General features: G+C 33.3%; 1 protein-coding gene across 2 annotated transcripts in view; it reads left to right on the top strand.

Moving 5' to 3' along the window:
- The window catches only part of LOC117173206 (histone acetyltransferase type B catalytic subunit), a 147541-nt gene extending 139437 nt beyond the window's left edge, over window positions 1-8104 (top strand). For both annotated transcript variants that reach the window (XM_033361646.1, XM_033361647.1), the window contains exon 7: window positions 7645-8104. In XM_033361646.1, coding sequence (XP_033217537.1) covers window positions 7645-7929 — 285 coding nt within the window. In that variant the 3' untranslated portion in view covers window positions 7930-8104. The remainder of the gene's footprint in view (window positions 1-7644) is intronic.
- Window positions 8105-20410: the final 12306 nt, after the last annotated feature.

Raw genomic sequence — 20410 nt, 5'->3', positions numbered from 1 at the left:
TCTTCTAAACCCTGAAAATATTGTCAGTTTTCGCTTATCTTTAAACGTTTTCAAGATAATTCAAAATTTTCACTTCTATAGGGGGGTGTTTGAAAAATATTTGTATTGGGTTATTTTAAGTTAGTGGGCGATAAAACCTATCTTAAAACCCCTTAAAATCGAGTTAGTTTTTATGTTTCCATGGCCGCTTTCGAAAAAAATTAAAATTTGGATTTTTGGAATTTTGAAAATTTGGATTTTTGTTTACTTTTGGGGTTCTGAGGATCATCCCTCATCTTCATTTTTTTCTTACCGTTTTTAAGACAACTCAAAATTTTCATTTTTTTTTGTATTTTAATAAAATTTTATTATATTAGTTCATGTAGTTCGAAAACAAAACCCCTCTTTAAAAACCTTTAAATTTTGGTATACAGCTATTCCCTTCATCAAAAACCTGAAAACGTTTTTGAGTTTTCACGTACCTGTGAACCTTTTAGAGGTGATTCAAAATTTTTGATTTTTTTTCGAATTTTAAACATTTGTTTACTGGTTTACTTTGAGGTGGCGGAGGTTAACCCCCTATAGAAAACCTCTGAATATGTTGTCAGTTTTCACCTCTTTAGGGGGGTATTTCAAAAATATTTGTATTGGGTTATTTTAAGTTGGTGCAAGATAAAACCTATCTTCAAACCCCTTAAAATCAACTTAGTTTTCATGTTTCCATGACCGCTTTCGAACAAAATTAAAATTTTTATTTTTTGAATGTTGAAAATTTGTTTTTTTGTTTAGTTTCGGCTGTCTGAGGATCATCCCTCATCTTTATTTTTTGTTTGTATTTAAACAATCTTTTTATTTTGTCAGTTTGCTTTGTTCGAATATAAACATGGCCGTGTTGAAGATAACTACAAATTTGTATTTTCTTTTAAGCTTAAAATTTTTTTACTGATATGGGTTGGGGTGGCCAGAGACCATCCCCCTTTACTAAACCTTAACAATATTGTTAGTTTTCGCGTATCTCTCTTCGATTTCAAGATAACTCAAAATCTTTATTTTGTTTTGAATTTTAAAAACATTTTTTTCCCTTTTGCCTGTGTTCAGAGAAACTGACAATAAATTTACAATTGACTAATTCATTATAGTAATTAAGCTAGAAATTTGTATGCTTTTGAAATTGGAAATTTAGGGAAATTGGGACCAATAGAGTTAAGGAACTTCGCATAAAGTTAACCGAAATGCATGTGCTTTCAAATTCGAGCTCTCGAGCGCGCATGTTCTGAAAAGCTCTTGCGAGAGATTCAAATACACGGCCAAGTATATGTCTGACCAATAAGGAATCGGATCTTCTTCTTTTTAGAATTCATACTCTCAATATTCTCATAATATTTCTTCCAACATACTGATTTTCCTATTTAGACTATAACTCCACCAATAAGGAATCGGGTCTTCACATTTTTGAATTACACTTTTTCGATATATTTCGAGATATTTCGATAATTTCGAAATTCGATAGGTATGATCTTTTTAGAATAGGAAAGTAGAGTTGTCTTAGAACTGTAGTTTCAAAGAACGATATGAAAGCATACGGTTTAATGTCTCTATTTAGTAAATTAAAAAAAAGTGTTTTTTATTTACATATTAAAAAACATACTTCTTGCACATTGTTTAATTTTCTCTACACCGTTTTATTTTTCGAACCGAACTGACTATAATTATCGAGCGCGAAGCGCGACTGTCAAAATGAGGATGTAATCGTTAAAGCTGTGGGTGCTTTGAGAATCTTCTATAAAAACAAATGGAAAGCAGTTCAATTTATGACTGTAGTTCCTCAAGAGTTTACTTTCCTATTAGCAACTAAATCCGCAATTCTTCTAGCATTTCTTGCTATGCATCGGACGTTTACATAATCTAATCTCACTGCTGATATTCTGAAATTCAGGTTGTGTAAGTTTATGAACTCAGTCTGGCAATAGTTTCCAATATCATAGAATTCGTGATCTAAGATGATTTTAGATCCGTGAATCGCTGGATATTCATAAAGAATCCGTTTCTGCCAAAGTGAAGAATGAATTTGCCGTAGTGCCTTCGCCAAACCTCTCGATTCTAAAAGCACGAAGTGAATACTAATTTGTATGAATGACTCCTCGCATCGGCTGTGTACCTGCACCCTCGGACCCATTTATCCTCTCTTTATTGATGGTTGTGCGCTCAATGATAGATTTTATCCCTTCCATTAAGAAGATTTTCTTTTACCCTTTCGATATTACAATTTCCCTGCATTTATACAGTGATATAGTAGTGGTAGCCTTCTTCCATTCTGAATTTATACAATAATAATTTTTTTGATGTAAATATTCTAAACTACTTCAACGTGTATCGCCGGTGCTTAGGAGAACGAACCCGTAAATTATATCACTGTTAAAAAAAAACACTTCCTATCATAACGCCATGAAAAAAAACTCATCTCTTGTAACAACTGTTACCATAGAATAGAGCTCGATACGGCCCTGCACGAAAGGGTTGCTGGGCCGCATCCGAGATGGGCGACGGAACGTACCGTCGTCAGTCTTGGCTCATTCGCTCAGTCGAAAACCAATCCTAGTGCTAAGTGAGTACTCTCGATCCCGCTCTGGACTGCCTCCTGGAGAACCTCTCCACCCCGACGTCTCATGTCCCGTATCAACCCGTCGCTTGGATATTCGACCCCAGCTTCCACTACTCTGACCGGAAATATCAGGTTCCGATCTACCCACCGGTTACAATATTGTAAGTAGGAATAAAGCTCGTATTTTAACCCTTAAAGGAACTTCAACTTTTATTGTGTCTTCACCTTCTTCTCGGCACTGCATTTCCCTATTTCCCTCCTCGGCATTACCTCCGTAATACTCTATAAAATGCGATGAACAAAAATATATCTTAGTAAACACTGTGAAAAAATTACATATTGGTAAACGCTGTGAAAAAACACGTCTTGTATAAATGCTGTGAAAAAAAACCCGCATCATTTGGCAACAATGATGAAACATTCGTGGATTCCGGCAAGGTGCAAGACTTTTACCACAAACTTATGGAATAATCACTATTTATATTTCTACAAAGCTCTTCTTGCTCTTTGCACAATGGTTTTAAAATTTACAAGAACATTTGTTAACAATAGTAAACAGTGAATATAGTAATTTACATATGAACTATTTGACTGAACCAAAGTTCATAAATATTGTTAAGTTCATAATATTGTTAAGCAAAACTCGATAAGTTAAAATGTGCATAAGATAAATATTTTTGTTATTGCATAATCAAATTTTAAAAGTGCGTTTTTCATTATAATTAAAAATTTATAATATTTATGATTGTTTAAATATATAAACAAGTTTAGAAAATTGCAGTAAGCTTTCATTATTTCCGCCCAGCCTATCTGGCCAAGCGCTATCCGCCCAGTACTTTTCTTCTCTTTCCTATTATGAACTATGTTTTATATGAATATCTATAGATCCACGCTCTCTATATTAAACATACATGTACATAGGGCTCTACGAAAGTTTTGCAATACAGACGAACCTTTTATAGTTTTTCGTAGTACTTTCCACCGCAGTGAATACACTTTTCGATACATCGAAACCAGTCATCGAACCAACCCTGCCACTTTTCTTCTGGAAGATCTACACACACTTGGTCCTACGCCGTCAAAAGGTCAGTTTCGTTAGTAAATCGACGCCCTTTTAGTTGTTTTTTTACTTCCGGAAACAAACCAAAGTCACAGGGAGCAAGATCTGGACTGTAAGGAGGGTGATTTAGAATGGTCAGTTCAGATTTGACCAAAAAACTACAGCGACCTTCGCTCTGTGAGCCGGTGCATTGTCGTGGTGGAATAGCCAGGTGCTGAGTCAAGATTTCGGCCTGATGTTTTTGAGTTGGTTTATGACTTGGGGTAAACATACCTGAGTATGCCAGGAAGAGGTGACTGTACGCTGGTTTTTCAGTACGACCCTATCCACAATGCCGCGTTTCCCAAAGTATACTGCAATCATTCTTTTATTTACAGTTCTAGACTTCCGCACCTCCACTGGAGCATCCTCATGCTCAAACAGCCAGATCTTGTTTTGTGATTTTGTTCGAACGTCGTAATAATACAGCCAGGTTTGGTCGCCTGTTATTATACTATTCACATCCCGAGAAGGTACCGATTCAAATCTTTTTAGCATCTGTTGGCACCACTTTACTCTCTCTGCCAATTGCTCCTCGTTCAAAGCATGTGGTACCCATAGAGTACAAACCTTCCTAACATGTAAATGTTCATGCAGAATGCGATAGACTGCTGGTCAACTAATGTGTAACATTTGCTCTATCTACCGTTATGTGATTCTTCTATTATCATTCAGTAGATAATTCACGGACGCAATGTTTTCCGATGTCACCACTTCTGGCGGTCGATCTGAGCGCTAATCTTCCGCGAGACCGAAATTTCCCCTTTCGAACGGTTCGTACCATCGGAAAATTGCTGTGCGATGCGGACAATCCTTACCCAATATCGGAGACATTACCTCAAAACTTTGGTACACTTAAACCGCGAGAAAAGTTGTATCGAATTATCGCACGATATTCTTCATTTGTCCACGACGCCATTTCTCAATCGGTCCGGGCTGCGGGCTTAGACTGTACTGAGACCTGAGTCAACAGGTTTCCTCTCCCTACCTAATTTTTGACTCCCTTTCTAATGACGCAAGGATCATCCCTCATCTTCCAATAGGTTTCGCGTATTGCAAAACTTTCGTAGGGCCGTACGTATAAACAACACTTAAACCCAGACAAAAAGCGGCTGGCAGCATAAACCACACGATTTTGACTTGGTATTTATTTATAGTTCTTTGCATAGTCACGGTGTTTTAAAACCACGTATTTTTTCTCAGCGACCCAATGAACAATTTATTTTTCAGGCCGTCTTTGAAAAAGGTTTTTCTTTATAGATTTATTTGACAGGTTTTTTTTCATAAGTACCGGCAATATACTTTGTTTTTTCAGATTTTCTTTTAAAAAAATATTTTATCCGTATGAAAGTATCTAAATTGTGCATTTGTTCACTAAACTTGTTTAATCAATTACAATTTTTTGCTGGAAAGTAAAAAAATGTCGAAAATTCTTACCAACAAGTAATTTTCATTCATTCCGTAAAAAACCTGAAAACCGAAAAATATTCAATATTAGCTGAACAGTCAATTTATTAATTAAATTTGAGAATAATATTAAATGACAGTTGACATGTAATGTGTCGTAATTAAATGTAACCTTTACATATAATGCCACGAAAATATTATCGAATACAATATCAGTGCCTTGTTAATCTCTAAGGCAGCATTTTTGCTCAGTAATTTGGTCATAACGAATCATAAAAACAATTTACACTGATTTTTAAGATTCTTTAGCATCTAAAAACCGCTTGAACAAAATAGTAGATTTGAAAATAAGAAATTGTTTTATATATAAACAATATAAAAATTGATTATGCGATAATGTTTTTAAAATTTTTTTAGATTTCAATCTTTTCGGTGTCTATTTTTATACATGTATTTCTTTCGTACGATCTTTAGTAACCGAAAGAAAAATGGCCGAAATGTGTTCCAATTTTTACTTATAAATATTTACCAAAATAAAATTAACACAGTGCCTGAATATTTAACGGAGATGATGGAGAAAGTTCGTTATTACAAGTTAGAATAAATGTATTTCCTGCTCACATACTTTAAACGTTTTCGGGTCGTTGAACATATCATTGAAAATGGGAGCTTTCTCTTCAATAACACAGGCTGACAAGATTTTGACTCAGAAATCAGAATATACATTGTCGAAGATTTTTGGTGTGCTGAATCCGAATCTGATGATCAAATTTCTCAATTGATTCTGGTTTCCGAGATATCCTAAACTTAAAGTGGAAAAACAGTGATTTTTGCCCTAAAAAGAGGTAAACTCACAAACATAAACATTTCAAAATATAATATCACAGAAAAAACAAAAGATATTTGAGCGTTTATGGTTTTTTAAGTGAATGAAAAAATTCGATGCTACATAATCGCAAATATAGGCAAAAATTGCCAAAAATTGCTGTTTTTGCACTTTTAGGTTAGGATATCTCGGAAACCAGAGCCAATTGAAAAATGTATACCTCATATTCGGATTCAGCATACCAAAAAGCGTCGAAAAAGTATATTTTGGCTTATGGGTCAGAGGGTCGACCTGATTTTGGGAAAAGGATCGTTGTGTTCTCTGGCAGTGGAGTGGAGGAAACTGCTATTTCCGTTCGGTCGCTCAAGCCAGAATTTAAATCGCGCATTCATATTGAAACAAAGGACCCCGCACAAAATACATTGAAAAAAGTTTTCGGTGGATTTTTCTAAATTTTGGATATGTTGTAGATCATCACAACCCCGATAAAAAGTTCTTATGCCAAAAAGTAAAAAATGGACAGTTTTTCATTCGTGTCGCATCAAAGGTCGCTTTGTGTGCACGCTTGAGTAGACAATTTATTTATTTTTAACGAAAATTATTTAAACAATTAATTTAATTTTTCATATAAAGTAAATTAGTCCTTAGTGTCCGAAAGAAATTAAAAAATTTAAGAAGCCATACTGGTCATTATAAAACTTGGCGGGATTGAATGCTATAAGCAAAATTATTTGAATAAAAAATTTATATGTGTATGGGAGACTGATGGTGTAATATAATCGCGCCAATTCCTTTCAGGTCTAATATGGTTTCTTAAAATCTACCAAAAATTGTCAGTAGGGCGTTTCATAAAAAGGATTATTTATATATTTTATTATAAATATTTTCCCCCAAATTACGTGGCTTACTTGATTTCACAAATTCATATAGTCGTACTTGGCAGATTTTTTGCATGGTAGATATTTTTAGTGGGATAGTAATTATTATCGGAATTTATTTTTCAACTTACAAAAATAATAATTATACTAAATCGAAAAATTTCTAGAGCAAGATTTCGTGTTTATCTTGCGGGCCATAATCGCCTGAACAGTTAATGCAGACAACTTAATTTAAGCATAAAAACACAAAATGTCTTGAAATTGTGCTAGAGTGTCCATTCTATGAGAGGAAATTGAGCTAACGGGAAAATAGGCTCGGACGGTGACGGTCATACAGACAAATTGTGAACCCAATAACCAATTAATAAAAATCTAGACCTTTGAGTGCCTCTTTGTCGAACTGATTGACATTTTCTTTAGAGCAGGGATGTTAACCGATATTTCCCTGACTCGTTTCTCTTCCAATCCTGCTAATGTTTCCACATGCATTTTCCTCACACGATCGTTCGCTTTCTGTTTAAGGCGATAAGAGAGGGGATTAAGAAGTGATCAATCTTAGCTCTTTGCTTTTTCGTAGACATCCCTGCTCTTGTTTCACGGTCAAATATAATTTGAATATTCCACGAGTTTCCCAAACCTTGGTGAGAAGTGTTTTAAATTATGAGTGAAACACACCTTGTCACAACAGATTGTTACTATTTTCTTCCTTTATAAAATTCTTCGTTTCCCGACCTCGATATTCGTGGATCAAAGAATTCCCAGCGTGAAACAACGTAAAATAACACTAATTTGTATTACAGTCTATTATACCATACATTGGTTTTTAGTAATGCACCTGCTTTTTATGTTTCAGAGACAGGCACGCAGGGTTTATGAGATTTTAAGGTTGAAGGTAACGAACATTTCCAACGAGACAGAATATCGTGATTATAGGTTAAATGTGAAAAGAAGACTTAATATTCCTCTCAAACGAGAACAACGTGGATTGAAAAACATTGAACTATCATCGAAAGTTTTGAATCAAGGAAGTGAATTTGGACCAGAATATTACATGGAAATTCTCGAAAAAGAATACCGTCTGTTGGAAGAAGAATATGATAAAGTCATAAAAAGAATGGAAAATTCTGCACAACTGTAATATAAAAAAATTATAATACTCACTTTTTTTTTGAAGAACCAAATTTTAGATATTCAATTTGTTTTTATACGAGTGTATATACATTAGAATATGTAACATTCACACGGCTGCACACACTTTTGTAAGAAAAAGGGATTTTTGTAAAAATATATTGATATATGCATCCATTAGTTAACACTACTTAACATGTACTAATGACCTGTTACTTCAGTACTAAATGATTCCCTGGTGTCAATCGTTGCTTCGGAACGCTATATTCTCCTTGCGCATTCGTCATAATTCGCTCATATAGACACTGGAGCGCTCGTCTATAGGGTTCCGAGAATTACACTGAAGAGTCCTATAGGGATCTAATATTCATCCTGGAGAACCCATTTATATCATTCCATCTTTCTTACAAACGCTAGTTCCAATACCAATGGCCGAGACAAAAGATTCAAAATATTAACTTTATTTACATTAAACGGCAAAAAGCAAACACAACTTAACACACGAACACGGGCATACACATATACAGAAAATATCAAAAAATGAAAATGTGATTACCATAGTTGCCTGACGTCTACGCGGGATGGCTTAGAAGGCATTTGTAGCCTCGATTGTTATTCACTCCCAGAAAATTCTGGACGATGCGGGCATATTTTCAACAATACTGCCTTCTGAATAGATATAGAGAATTTCGAGCTTCCAGCTGCATCCACCAATAACTGCTGCCATACTGAGGATGTGTTTTTGGTAATTCCTCATTTTATCCACGCAAGAAAGATCTAATGTTTGAGGTTGCTGCTTGTGCAGCTGCTTACCTCGCAACTTAACTACCAGATGTTCAGCGTTGAGATATCTGATGTTCTGGAAATCTAGGACTTCATTTTTTAAGGGGTTATACACGCCAAGTCTACAGTTGTCATAGTAGAGTCACATGTTAATCCTGTTTTGGAAGTATTCACGCAATTGCGTAACCTGAGAATCACACAATCTACGAACATCCAAAATCCCTCTTGTCTTCAAGCTTGCGTGGCAGAACTGTTCTTTCTAGGGCTGTCCTTTTATGGTGCATTCGGTGCTCAGATATTATCACGTGCATGCTTCTGTTAATTCTCTCGAGGTCAGTCATGCCCTGATGCCTGTACGATTTTTCCTTAATCAGAGCTTGGCCGTGCAGTATCAGTGGAGCATTGGACTCCAAGAAACAAATTTCGCTTTCTGCATTTCTTCAAACCCAGCGACTTCCTGATGTCACAGAATAACTGCAGCAAGATATTAATTAAGCTGTTCAGTTCCAACTCCGAGCTTGTATAATCCTTCATGTCTCATGTACAAGGGGTTAGTGAGTTGAGACTCAGCCACTGCCACCTTATCATCCCACGACTAAATATTATTTCCCTGTGCACCACCAGTGAAAAGCGTGATCCAAAAATTAGATGAAGCGCGGACAGATCTTATATGTATTAAGGTCCTCAAGTAACTAATTGAGGCAAACACCTGTTGATAGTCAATTTCGGCCGTGTGAAAATTATGTTGGTTGTGTATCGCATGCAACATAACCACACCGATGACGATAACTTGGTCCCTTCAACCACGGGAGCCTTGACAGCAACCTTTTTGTTCTTAGAAGAGGACGTTGTGCTCTGTCCTTTTGTAGACTAAGCTATTTGATGATCAGTTGGCTTGACCTATGAGAACCCCAAATGCTCGAGCAATATCTGTCCATTTCCTAGGCCCTAGATGGTTCATAATAATTTTGAGTCTTGTTTTTGCCATCTGAAAGTTCGCGATAGAAACTTTTTCGTCTGCAAAAAAGGTTCTATCATCCTTCCTTCTCGCGGTCGCTCTCTTGAATCGTCGCAGTCGTGCTGACGACAAACTCCTAACAGGAAAACCCAGGACCTACTGCACGCTCACGCGAAATACCTTCGGTAGGAATATTATTATGTGAGAAGCTGTACGCTCCAGAATCTGCTAACATGGTTCCTTAAAGCAATCAATCTCGACGCAGCCTAAGAAGTAAAGAAAAGCTCAGAAATGAAGCTTTCACACCTCCAAGGCAGCCAATTATGAGAATTAAAAGATGGACTTTGTAGCCTTGGTACAGCCTTCTCAGCGCAAAAAAGTTATTGATATCCCGCCCATTTTTCTTCCTCCTTTGCACCCATATTACTATCGGTTGGTGCGGAGAATTCAATCTGGTACATCATCTTCGTCATCCGGTCATGGAGGATAATATCAGACTTTGTAGCACTGATAAGTTGAGTGGCTATTAGTTGCACGCTCGGTAGTTGGTATCGCCTACAGGTACATTTATTATGTGCTTGCGGTAAACTAAAGTGTTTATAACGCCGCCTTGACAGGCAAAAATAAATGCCTCAGTTTCCAAACTCAATCCAGAAGATTTGAAAAACATTTTGGACAGACCCATCAATAGCTTTTTTCTACGTATAATGACGTAGAACTTACGATGAAGGGGATTGTTAGCATATTTGCTTAGCCAAGCTCCTTTTGGAATAAGTATAACTTGTTACTTTCTAGACTCGTTATACTACCGAGGATCAAGGAATTGATATAGTAATGTTAATAAGGGATGTGTAAGAGAAGGGATAGATTTGAGATAAATCTGGAAGCCATATGTTTTTTCATAGGTCGCTGATCAATTTCTTTAGTGACCTCCCCAGGTAAGAAGCTATTAAAATCCACCATACATAACGGTCCACCCATAAACAGTTGAACGGCCTGATACAACCATGAGAAGATCCATAATATTTGCCCTAATTATATCCGCTAAGCAAAGTCTACAAGAGCAGCATGACTAAACCACATGAGTCCTTTTTTTACACACTCTGAACGTAGTGATTTTAAAAACGCCATATGAATTTATACGAAATCGTAGAATTAAGCCTGTACGAGGCGTCATTCTACATAACACGTGAAAAATTTGCTATCTAACCTGTAATGGTAATGCGCCTAAAGCGACATTTTATAGGGGTAAATTTCCGTTATCCCCAAACTCTTATTGGAACATTTCTATGTGTCGATGATTGCATGAAAGTTAAAAAGTTTTTTGTTTCCTCTGTAAAATGAGGGGAATTATCACTTAAGGGCCCTGAAAATTATCAGCAGGAATTTGTTTGATAAATTTTTGTCGAATTGACATTTCTTTAACAAATTAAATAAACCTTAATTCACGGTAGTAGTATATTCTTATTCTAAATAACCCTGTAACTAAAATAAAAGACTAAGAACATAACATTAGGATTTACTGTGCACATTTGATGAAAAAGGTTTCAACAAAATTTTCTTCACAGATATTCTCGTTTTGAAATTATTTTTACTATAGGTTATTTTTTTGTATCTACGTATTTTCTTAGTAACGAAATTTTCTCAGAATTTAAATATTTTATACAAGAGTAACAATATTTAAAAATGAAACTTCAGTTAATACCAGGCAAGTGTTCCAGTCAAATTTTCCCACCTAAAATTATTGTTTTTTTGTCATTAGGTTGAAACTTGGCTAAATTATAGTCCTAGTGGGCCTAGATTAATTCCCAAAACCATTTTTCATAACCATTTTTTTATCACGAATTTTTTTTAGATATTCAAGATTAACATTGATTTTCTGAGAAAAACTGTACTTAATTTTTTTGTCTTTATTTTTAACCCTCCCTTCACAGGCAGGGGATTTAAAGGAACAAACGATTTTTCAAACTGGAATGTCTCTCCTTTGGGAAAATGTGGAACATTCGTTTCCCCTCTAAGAAATCTAGGTTGTAATTGAGTGAGGCCCTGTGAATGGCGCTGCAGTTCGCCAGTTCACCTTTGAGCGGTGCGCGGTGAAAGTGCATACAGAGACATAAAAGACCCTGTCTATAAACCGCGTTCTGTTTTTACCAGTTAGTGAACATTAATTGTTTTGCTTTATTTGGTATTTTCGCGTATTTATATGAGCAACATAAAGTTTTCATGTAATTCTGGTCTATTTTTGTACAATATATATGGATTAACATTAAATATCCTACTTTTTCGATGGAATTGCCTGCATGAGTCACTGTAAAAAATTATCATTTTTCAGGTATTCAAATAATTTAACTTTTGGAAGCCGCCGCCAAACCCTGAAACCTTGAAACTTTTTTTGTTTTAATTCATTTGTTGCAAAATTATGTCAAGTGGTGGAACATCGTAAGTTTTTTTATAAGCAAATAATGAGACTGTTTAATAAGGTAAATGTTTCTATTGTTTTTTAAAAGTGTTTAAAAGCTGAAAAGTGTTAGGACTGCTAGAATTATAGTCCTAAAGTTTCTGATTTATTTGAAGGTTATTTTTGCACGAACAATATTATTTTGTTTATATAAGCATATTAAAAATTAGCAATGCGTTTAAATCCAACACTTGGGTCAAAACTTCTATGAAGCATTATGTACTTGAATCAATATTGCAAAAAAAGAAATTAATTTGATGTTTTACAGCTCTTTTGTATTTGACTTTTGTATTTGAATTAAAATTTCAGAATTTTCATTCTGCATGAAGAAATGAAAACTACGTATTACACATATTTTGTGAACTTATTAGAAGGAATTAAATCAAATCAAAATATGACCACTTCTGAGGAATAAAAAATATCTCTGTGAGGTGCGTTACCGTTACAATTAGAAGGAATTAAATATATTGAAAACACGTTCTCTTTGGGAGAATAGAAATCTGTGTAGCAGTCGCTATGGAAATAGAAGTGAATAAGTTCAGCAGGTATCTTATTCTTATTGTGGCATTTTAGACAGATGGAAAAATCGCGCATTCAAAATTATAGAATAATCTTCACTTTTGTGCTGAAATCTAAAAATATTCTCTATTCTGGACTTATTACGGGGCCATTTTTACAACATTTTTCTGTAATTTATATTTTTATTTTTCAATAAGAAAGCTTTTACAGAACATAAATGTGTCCGTAATAAAAAACGAAAGTGGGTAGTTGCAGAAAAATTCTATTTGAAAACTCTATACTAAATTGTATGTACATTTTAATTAAAAAGTTATTTCGAAAATAAAAGGTATCCGATTATTTGTGTTTAAATTCGACATTAATAGCGCTCAACTAAAGATTTGAACCAGATGTACCAATTAAAAATAAATTTTACCAAAATCACAAATACTTATTTTTATTGATCGAATATCGGGAGATCTCTTCAGAACATGCAATGTTGAACGATGCAAAACATGAGGTCTCTGATTTTCAGTTTGGCAACTTCAGGAGCTTCTACCATATCGTAGAATTTTTAACCAAAAGAGATGAATTCGAAAACATAAATATACTAACTTTTGTTTGAAAAATTAATTATTTCATTGCAAATTATACTATTTTGCTACTCATATTTTTCTGGGTAAAGTTAGTTATTTTCAATGGAAAAGTTAACTATTATATCTTTGGTTCAGAATAATTCTCTTTTGGTTAAAAATTCTTCAACTGGGTTACAAATTTAATTATTTTGTTGAAAATCTAATTACTTCGATAAAATCTCATCTTTTTTGATCGAAAATTCAACTGCTTCGTTTAAAATTCGTCTTTTGGAAAATCCGTTCTTTTAGATTAATAATGAATTTGTCGTTAGAAGAGCAATATTTTTTATTGAAAATCCATCTTTTATGGTATTATTACATTTTTGATGCAGAAATCGTCTCTTTGGTTAAAAATTTAACTATTCTTTTAAAAAGTTATCTTTTGGGTCGAAAATTCAACTTTTTTGTTAACAAGTCATATTTTTATTAAAAGCTAATTTTTTTATTTTCAAAGGTTAATATTATATCTTTTGCTCAAAATTAATTTCTTTTAGTTGAAAATTTCATTATTTTGATAAAGAGTCATATCTTTGTTGTTGAAATTAAGGCCATGTGATACTTAGAAAATTGTCGATTTTACCAGTTTTAGGTTCCCTCAGCTTTTTTTCTAGAATAATAAATATTTTGTCTTAAAAATTTGGGAAATGATAGTGAACATGCTAACGGACATCCCTACACTTTTTGTGTTTTTTTTTTATTAAAAAATTTTTGATATTGCTAACAACGTGCGTGTATATTTCGAGATTATATATGTTACGATTCACCCGAGCGTTACTTCCAAACTACGCAATATTTTGGCCGAAAACTTTGGACTTACAAATAAACATAGTAACTAATCTCCCGGAACTAACCTTGTTTTCAGGCAATCAAAAAAGTTTATTCCATAATTATTTTCCAGATTATCGGAAAGGCAGAGATGAAAAACGACGTAATCTCAAAATAATGCATATGCATAAAATGTTTATTCAGCACAATAATTTTTTTTTGTTATTACCCCTCAAAAAAGAGTCCGGAGACGTCCGTTATGATATTGTATAGCATCTCCGAATTCAGTTTTTAAAAATTTTCATTTTTGTGGAAAAAAACCAGGGAAACTGTAAGTATCACATGCCCTTAATCCTTTTCATTTGAAAAGTTAACTATTATATTGTTAGGAATTTTTCTATTTGGTTAAAAATTTAATTGTGCTGTTGAAAATTCAACTATTTTAACGAAAACCACTTTTTTCACGAATATTCAATTGTTCTCTTGAAAATTCATTTTTTTAAATAAAAAATCTGTCTTTTTAGATTAATAATTAATCTTTTGTTAGAAGACTCATCTTTTTCATTGAAAATTCATCTTTGATGATTGAAAGTTAATTTTTGTTTAAGTTTACTATTGTAAAGTTTCCAACTTGAAAACGTAGAATTTGAAGAGGTTTTAGAATAATTAAACTTTAGAGGTTCACAATATTTCTCCCAATATTTAAAATCCTACAATTTCGAAGTTTGAAAATGGCAGTAACTTTTTTTTATAAGTCACATTCCTTTGTAAAAAAATCTATCCAGTCGTTTTAAATATCACTTGATACTACATGATACGTTACCTACGAGTATTAATAGTATAATTATCGTCTTTCACATTTCTATAATTTTAATTTAAAATTATAGTTTTGAGTGCGCAATACTAAAACAGTTTAATCTTTGAGGCCTTGAAACCAAAGTTTTTCTGAAATTAATTTTTAGAGTTCCGAATTTAAAATTTCACAATATTGTAGTTCTAAATTACAATTTTCAAAATGTCAGGACAATTCCACTATTAAATATTTAAAAATTTAATATTAAAAGTATTGATAGACAGTTTTGAATTTATTAATTTTTTTCTATAATTGTTTGTTTTTAATTTTTTATTTTCAATGTAATTTATTTAAATTATTTGATTTTCAGTTAAAGAATTAAACAAATAATTTTAAATTGAAAATATTTTTTTGGAAAATTTCAAGATTGAATAATGATTAAGAGGAATATTTGAAATTAGAAAGATGAAAAATGAGTTTAGAATAAAAAAAAAGAATTATTAAACTATCTGAAATAGATACAGCAGTAATTGAATAATTTCGGTAATTTTAAACGGTTACAATTTAATAGTTCTTAATTTTCATGTTTAACGCTAAATTTTTAATTTTTCTTTCATAGGATTTAATTTTGCACTTAAAATTTAATTGGTTGCATTTTGAAAAGTATAATTAACAATTTTAAAGTTATCACTTTTTAAACGATTTAAATTTACTTCGAAGAATTAAAATAAAGTTTTAATATCCAAATTTATTTTGAAAGTTTTTTTTAGAATAGTTCAATTTATTTTTTGATTTTAGAAAAATTTGTCTAATCAGCTTTCATGTCAAATTATAATTCTGTTATGTCATAATAATTTAAAATTCTAGAATTTCAGAAACTTTGAAAGATTCATTTTAGTTTTTAATTTCAGATTTTCAAATTTTAATTGCTTTGAATTTAACATTATTCTAATTCAAAAGTTTTAAATTTCTAATTATTTAATTTTGAACGCTTTAAATTATAAACAATAAAATTTCAAAATTTAGGAAACGCGCGAATTATCTCGGGTGCGATCAGCCTAATAATATTTAACTTTACAAATAAACATAATTACCTTTCAAACAGCAAATAAATGACTAACAAAATAGCTGAACTTACAACAGAATTATTAAATATCCAACCAAACGTGATAAATTTGCAATACAAAATATTAGAATAAAACTTGAAAAAAATTCATTTTAAACCATAAAAGTGAATTTTTAATTAAAAAAGATGACTCTTCTAACAACAAATGAACTATTAATCTAAAAGAATGGATTTTCCAAAAAGACTAATTTTAAAAATAGCAGTTGAATTTTCGTACTAAAAAGCTGGGCTTTTATCAAAGTAATTATATGTTCAACAAAATAATTAAATTTGTAACTAAATTGATGAATTCTTAATCAAAAGAGAATTATTCTTAACCAAAAATATCACTGTGTTTAGGCTATGTACATAGTTGTATTTCACTGAAAAGGACCTGCACCGAAGGGCGAAACGTCTATTAATAAAGAGATTTTTTGGTAGAACCTGCTGAAGTTGTCAAACTGAAAATCAGAGACCTCATGTTTTGCATTGTTCAACACAGCAGGTCCCGAAGAGATCTCCCGATATTCGATCAATAAGAATAAGTATTTGTGATTTGGGTAAAATTGATTTTAACCCCTTCGTTGGCATTGACGCAAAATGCGTCAAAATTTTCCGTGCCCTGTGTGGCATTGACGGAAAATGCGTCAATCTTCTTTTTTCCTATTTAACTTACTCCGATCTTGCACTAAAGTCTTATTCGGGGGGTTTTGGGGTCGCTGAAACCGAATCAAAATGTGAAAATTTAAAAATTTTGACTTTACTTTCCGGTTCAGAGACCCCAAAATCCGCAAGTACCAAGATTTGTCGAAATCGAGCCGTTTTTTGTATTTTCGTCCGCCATTTTGGATTTATGAATTTTGACTTCATATTCGGATTCAGCGACACCAAAACCCCCAGGATACAAATGCTCAGGATAACAAATTCTTCTGTCATTTTGGGCACTTTTTGTCCAATTCTTTCTGCTAACGTAGGGGTTAATTGGTACATCTGGTTCAAATGTTTAGCTGAGGGTAATTAATGTCGAATTTAAAAAAAAATCGAGTACCCCCTAACGAAAGAAATCTCTGAGTTTTCTTTAGCGAAATAGCTTGACCCATTTGAGTCTATAAACAAAGTCGATTTGAAACAAAATAGTCTCGGAGATAGTTTGAGAGATTTGAGTCCTTTTCAAAATCCTTTTAGTGGTCGTTTTAAGAGTGGTGCGACGGTAATATAATGTTCCTTTTGTATTCGTCACGTACCGGGCGGGCAGAGTTATTTACAGTAGTTGGTCGTGGCTAAGCCGCTCTCCCTTTTTAAATTTCTCTTCAAATTATTGACACTTTTTTAATTGATAAATTTTCTCATTACACTTATTTATATTTATAACTTATATACTAATATACAATTTTCTAGTTGAAATAAAAAATGTTGTCTTTTTTGGCGTATCTCATTCTATTTACGAGAAACATTCTATTCATTCCAATTTTAAGAATTAAAAAAAAGTTAGATATCTGAAGTCATCGAAACCCGTAGATTCCGAATTATTATGTTTTAGGCTGTTAACTATGAAATTAAAAAAAATCTACTCCTAAATTTTAATCCTAAAGCTTAACAAAGGACCCTTGAGTGTCGGCTACTCTATTGAGATAGCCTCTCTGCTTGCTATTTATGATCGTATTCTTATTTCAATTTCGGAAAGGATATTTTAAATCCTTCAGACCATTTAAACGAGCTTCCTGGACCTTTAAAAATATCTACCTGAGTGCCTGCGGAGAATTTCTCTGAACTTCTTTGTCCTAAAGAATTTTTAGTATATACTCCAAGATTCTTTTCGGTAGGGCCTCTTATTTTCGAAATAACTTTTTACTTCAAATGTAAATAAAATTTAGTATAGAGTTAATTCGAGTACATAATGCTTCTCGGAAGTTCTGAACCAAGTTAATTGCTAATTTTTAATATATTTATATAAACAACATAATATTGTGCGTGCAAAAATAACCTCCGATTAAATCAAAAACTTAAGGACTATAATTCCAACAGTACTATTACTTTTTTTTACCACTTTTCAAAAACAATACAAAAATTTACCTTATTAAACAGTCTCATTATTTGCATATAAAGAAAACTTACAATATTACAACACTTGAGTCTTCTTCTAACCCAACTTTTGTGTTTACGAATATTACGAATCTACCCTGGCGGACCGAAGAAACCGAATTCCAACAGTCTGAATTCCAACAATTTAAAAGTTAATTTTGCTTTTTTTTTTTAGTTTTTCGAAAAGGAACCGAATGGGGTCTTTACGGGTACTTTGTAGAGGCACCATTCGGTTCCTTTGGTCCGCCAGGGTAAAAATTACACTGTTAAAAATTTAAAAAGTTTTACGGTTGTTATTGGTAAAATTACACAGAAAACCTTCCGTACTACTACCACTTGGAGTGTAAAGATAATACAACTTTAAGGTTAGGGTTGCGAATTAATTTGTATAGGATTTCCATTCAGCTCTTATTGCGTAAATGCGTATCCCGTATCGCACTGTTTTATCTCTTGAACAGCTTAGTCACGTGACTAGACTGGACTTGACTTTCGATTTTACGCAAAATGCAAGTAGGCCGTTCTTGTACCCGACCGATTAATTGGAGCGTGTAGTAGACACTTAAAAAAAACCTTAATTTTATTAGATTTTTTTAAAGTCAGCAACAGCTAAAAAACTGAATAGGACTTAAAAGACCCTGCCTGTAAACTCCCTACCGAAAATCTAGACGATTTCTAAATACTTTCTAGACTCCCCTGGCGGACCGAAAGAACCGAATGGAGCCTCTGCAAAGTACCCCTAAAGACACCATTGGGTCCTTATACGGTTCCTTTTTTAAAAACTCGGAAAAACAGCAAAATCAACTTTTAAATTTTTGAAATTCGTATTCTACATTAAAATTCCCTATAGAAGGTCATGGAATAATCGCAATAGTTTTTTTGGCAATGGTAAAAAATAAAAAAAAAATAAGACGTATAACGCCTGTTGGCTGCTACTTACAGGCGATGCGTTTGAAGTGTAGCAGTCTACAGGCGTTATACGTCTTATATTTTTTTAAACTTTTTACCGTTGTCAAAAAAACTATTGCGATTATTCCGTAACCTTCTATAGGGAATTTCAACGTAGAATCCGAATTTCAACAATTTAAAAGTTGATTTTGCTGTTTTTTCGAGTTCTTTAAAAAGGAATCGAATGGGGACCCAATGGGGTCTTTACGGGTACGTTGTAGAGCCTCCATTCGGTTCCTTCGGTCCGCCAGGTTCAACTTGTCTAGCGAATGTCTAGGGTAATTTTATGGCAGCCGCCGAGTCTAGGGTTCGTCTAGAGTTAATTCAGCGGCGTCTAGCATGTCTTTCCTTCAGCCAGGTATAGCACTGCCTTGTCTAGGATTTGTCAAGTATTCATCTAGCGGCATATAGCAAGTTTTAACTACAGCCAGGTATCGCACTACTAACGATCAACAGATTTATTACTCTCTATTGTATACTAACGCGCGACCTGATGCTCGTTTTATTTTCAACATTAAAGGAGCTCCCCTTGCTATTTTTATTTTTTAGTCGACTTTCATTGGTCTGATCTTGAACTATTTAGAAAGAATGGATAGATTATTTTAATCTATATCTTAACGCTTAATTTTAGACTTTTTATTACTTAAATTTAAAAAAGGAAGTTTCTCGGAAGCATTAGCATTAAGTTTCATTTTTAAACAATTAAAAAAAAACAGCAAGATCAACTTTTAAACTGTTGAAATTCGGATTCTACGTTTAATTTTCTATTAGAAACTCACGGAGTAATCGCAATACTTTTTTTTCAGTGTTAAAATTTTTTTTTAAATGTCATTAACTTCTGCTGAAGGTGACTTCAAGCGCATCCATAACAGCTCAAGGATTATGTTGCGCGCAAAGTTTAAAAATAAAATTCTCTCTCACTTGCATATAGCGTTGTTGTCTGAGGTTTCCACTGCGTGGCGCTAGCATCCAGACAAAATTCTGCAAGTTACCGACGGAACGCTTATTAACTGCAAGTAAAAGAAGATGCACTTGAAGTCGCCTTCGGCCCACACGGTAAAAAGAATTGAGCTGTGATAGAGATATTATTCCTTATTATAGCCAAACATTAGGCTGAAAACGAACGAAGGAATTTAGAAAGATCCCTGGATCAGCGAAAATGAATATCCTTGACCATTTTCCATATACCAGGGATATCGCAGAGTCAAACCCCTAATAAGTATAGCTATAATAGGGATATTAAGAATAGGTGTTTAAAGCAATTGTCGGAAGAGCGCCGGTGCATTATGGGAGCAGCGAAATAAAATAGCGACGTTCTAATCGGAAGCAATGACAGTTGAGATTTACTTTGGACAATTAAACGCTTGTTACCACTTAAAATGTGCGCGATTGTTAATATTAAATGGAGTTTATGATGCAGTAATAATAATTTACATTTGTTTCGATTGTAGGCGATAACTATATTGAAA

The sequence above is a fragment of the Belonocnema kinseyi genome, chromosome 5 (assembly GCF_010883055.1).
Source record: "Belonocnema kinseyi isolate 2016_QV_RU_SX_M_011 chromosome 5, B_treatae_v1, whole genome shotgun sequence".
Lineage (NCBI taxonomy): Eukaryota > Metazoa > Arthropoda > Insecta > Hymenoptera > Cynipidae > Belonocnema > Belonocnema kinseyi.
This window is presented reverse-complemented; position numbering and strand designations above follow the sequence as displayed.